Source organism: Protobothrops mucrosquamatus, unplaced genomic scaffold (genome assembly GCF_001527695.2).
Source record: "Protobothrops mucrosquamatus isolate PMUCROS unplaced genomic scaffold, P.Mucros_1.0 scaffold6053, whole genome shotgun sequence".
In the NCBI taxonomy this organism is placed as follows: Eukaryota; Metazoa; Chordata; class Lepidosauria; order Squamata; family Viperidae; genus Protobothrops; species Protobothrops mucrosquamatus.
This window is the reverse complement of record NW_015391892.1, coordinates 7699-10902: the sequence shown is the minus strand read 5'-3', so window position 1 is coordinate 10902 and position 3204 is coordinate 7699. Positions and strand designations below refer to the sequence as shown.

General features: G+C 43.5%; 1 protein-coding gene across 1 annotated transcript in view; it reads left to right on the top strand.

The window, feature by feature from the left end:
- Positions 1 to 3204, top strand: part of LOC107300064 (grainyhead-like protein 2 homolog) — a gene marked incomplete at its 5' end in the record, with an annotated part of 16942 nt that overhangs the window by 10197 nt on the left and 3541 nt on the right. The window contains one exon of the mRNA XM_015829407.1: positions 767 to 831. Within this exon, the coding sequence (XP_015684893.1) occupies positions 767 to 831 (65 nt within the window). The remainder of the gene's footprint in view (positions 1 to 766; positions 832 to 3204) is intronic.

Sequence of the window (3204 nt, the reverse complement as noted above, 5' to 3'; positions counted from 1 at the left end):
GTGTGCCCAGTTGGCCTCTAGTTGTACAGCCACAGATTCAACTAAAACAAGAGCATCTGAAAAGGACCCCGCTTGCTTGATGTATTCCAAAATTATTTGCATTTATATCAAGATATGTGTTTTTGGATTATAAATGCAATCTGATCATAATGCCATGCATGGAACAGCTTTTTCCCACCCCAGCTTCCATCAAGTGAAGCTTCTGGGTACTCTTCAAGGCTGTGCCATATATTTCCATCTGTCCGCTTTCACGAAACCAAAGCATGGTTGGCTGCAGCTGCATAAGGAAAGTGTATTATCATCGTCTAGAATACTCTTTCAACATTTGGAAATTTAGGCATCATGGTATACTCCCAAATTGCTTTCACTAATCTGCAAAGTTCTTGCAAGGAGATTCACTTTTGATCTTAGGGGCTCAGTTCTTGGACAGTTAACCTTAATTCATTCTTTAGAGGAGAAGCCTGTTTTAAATCAGTAGAGATTAAAGCCACAAGAAGAAAACCATGCAGAAAATGTAGTATAGACAAATATTAAAATATTAAAAGCGGCAGAAAATTCAGCTACACCTAAAAGTGCTCCATTTCCCGTGTGTAAGTCCCACTGTGTTCTGCAGAACCTGGAGTGCAGTCTAAGTCTTCTAAGTGTACTAAGAAGAAGGGGCATTGTGCAGCCTGCCACGAATTGCCTAAATCTAACTGAGGACGGTGATTCTGCAGTAGGTTTGCTTTTAATAAATCTTTCTCCTTTTGTTTTTTAAAAAATATAGATTTCTGAGAAATATGGCCTTCCAGCTGAGAAGATTACAAAGCTTTATAAAAAAAGCAAAAAAGGGTAAGAAAAACAAATTAATCCTGCAGTTCATGTTTTTATAAAATAGTCCTGAGACCGCAGCTAAGCTTTTAAATCTTTCATGCTCTGATATATACTCACACTGCAAGACAGATTTCCAGCTCCAGGTTTACACAGGGATTGCAATAGATATGAAATCAACCGCTGGCCTCCAATTAATCTGGGTGGTTCTGCTATAGCAGTGGTGGCGAACCTATGGCATGGGTGCCAGAGGCGGCACTCAGAGCCTTCTCTGTGGGCACGCACACCGTTGCCCCAGTCCTAGGCCTTCAGCTGGGTTTTATAAAACCTTTTCGCTTTAGGCCTCCGCCGCCGTGTGCAAAAAAAAAAGGTTCAATCAATCAGTCAATTTCAATTTCTCGCGGGAAAAAAAATCTTGTAAAGTTGGAATTGATTGATTGAACTTTTTAGTCCCACCCAGTCTGCCGTTACCATTGCAGCCACCCCCACACAATGGGCACGGCCAGCCAATGGGCCACGCCCACCCGGCACCCGATGATGCATAAGTGGTTTTGGGTTGCAGTTTGGGCACTCGGTCTCTGAAAAGGTTCGCCATCACTGTGCTATAGTATTACTTAACTTGATGCTCTTCAGATATGTTGAACATATCCCATCATTGGACAGCATGGAGATGCTGCGAATGGTGTGAATTGTAGTCCAGTTCTTCTGTAGAGCAGCAGATTAGTAGAAATTGTTCTTGGAGGCTAGCAGCTTGGAAGGGTACCTTCAGCATGAGTTTTGGAAGCTATAGCAACAGTTTTTTCCCATACCACTTGTGTTTTCTGGGGAGCCACAGTGGGCTAGCTTATTCAATGGGTCTTCAGTTCCCCTGCTTGTTGCTAACAATGCCCTTAGCACTTCTCAAATTGGCTTTGGGCTTTGACCCAAGTAGCTTAGGAATAAGCTACAATTCACCTAATGATAACAGCACATAACAGCACGAGAATAAACCACTTGTCTCTTTTGAATGATGTGTAAATATATAGGACTAGGGGTGACATGATAGCAGTGTTCCAATATCTCAGGGGTTGCCACAAAGAAGAGGGAGTCAAGCTATTCTCCAAAGCACCTGAAGGCAGGACAAGAAGCAACGGATGGAAACTAATCAAGGAGAGACGCAACCTAGAACTAAAGAGAAATTTCCTGACAGTTAGAACAATTAACCAGTGGAACAACCTGCCTCCAGAAGCGGTGAATGCTCCAACACTGGAAGTTTTTAAGAAGAGACTGGACAATCATTTGTCTGAAATGGTATAGGGTTTCCTGCCTGAGCAGGGGGTTTGGACTAGATGACCTCCAAGATCCCTTCCAACTTTATTATTATTATTACTATTATTATTAGCAGCAGTAGTAATAGTAGTAGTAGTAGTAGTAGTAGTAGTAGTAGTAGTAGTAGTAGTAGTAGTAGTATTTATATCACAACACATCCTCCCCAACAATCTACAGTAAAGAGAAAATCACACCCTCATCAATACTGGCAGGAAAAGCTACTATATACAAACCCCACATTCAGTAGCACTGATGTTACCTGGTTGGGTAATAAAATATCTGCAAGTTATCAACCAGGCTCAGAGACCATCAAGGACTCAAGTTCAACTCTGAGCTACATATATCCTCTTCTGTTGGAACACCTAAATGAGGTCACTATCTTGATTTCCCTTCAATTAATTTACCATAATTTACTTATAGATGTCTAAACTAAAAAAAATCCTCTATGGAATCTTACCTCACTTCCAGACAATTTCCACTACAGCATCAGTTCATCAAGCTTGATATTGTCTACTCACTGGCCATGAGCCTCAAGCAAATGTTTTTATCAGTACTACATCCTACAGTGGTTTAACCCAATCTCCTCAAAATAGCCCTGGACATGTTGGCTTACAATTTCAGCCATTCCAGCAACTAAGGTGAAGATTGAGGTACCGTATATACTCGAGTATAAGCCGAGTTTTTCAGCCCATTTTTTGAGCAGAAAAATGCCCCCCTAGGCTTATACTCAAGTCAGCTCACAAAAGAAAAAACTGGGAGCCGCATAATTTGTGCGCACATACGCGCGCGCATGCGCACATGCGCGCGCGCACGCAGAACAGGAGGCTTGATTTAAAGAGTGGAGCCTAAGGCAAAACTTGCACCGGCTCTGCCCCCCGTCCAGCTCTGTCCTGGCTTCTCCTCCCCTTGGAAAAGACTGCTCTCCCCCCACCCCACGCTCTCCCTCTCTGGGACTTTCTTCTTTCCGCCTTTTGGCGCGAAGGTTCCCAGGGAGCGGAGGAGGAGGCCGACGGGGAGAAGGAGCTGCAGACTCACCTATCTCAGCCTGCTGTGGGAGGCTGGAGTTGAGGCTTCTGGCTCGGCTGC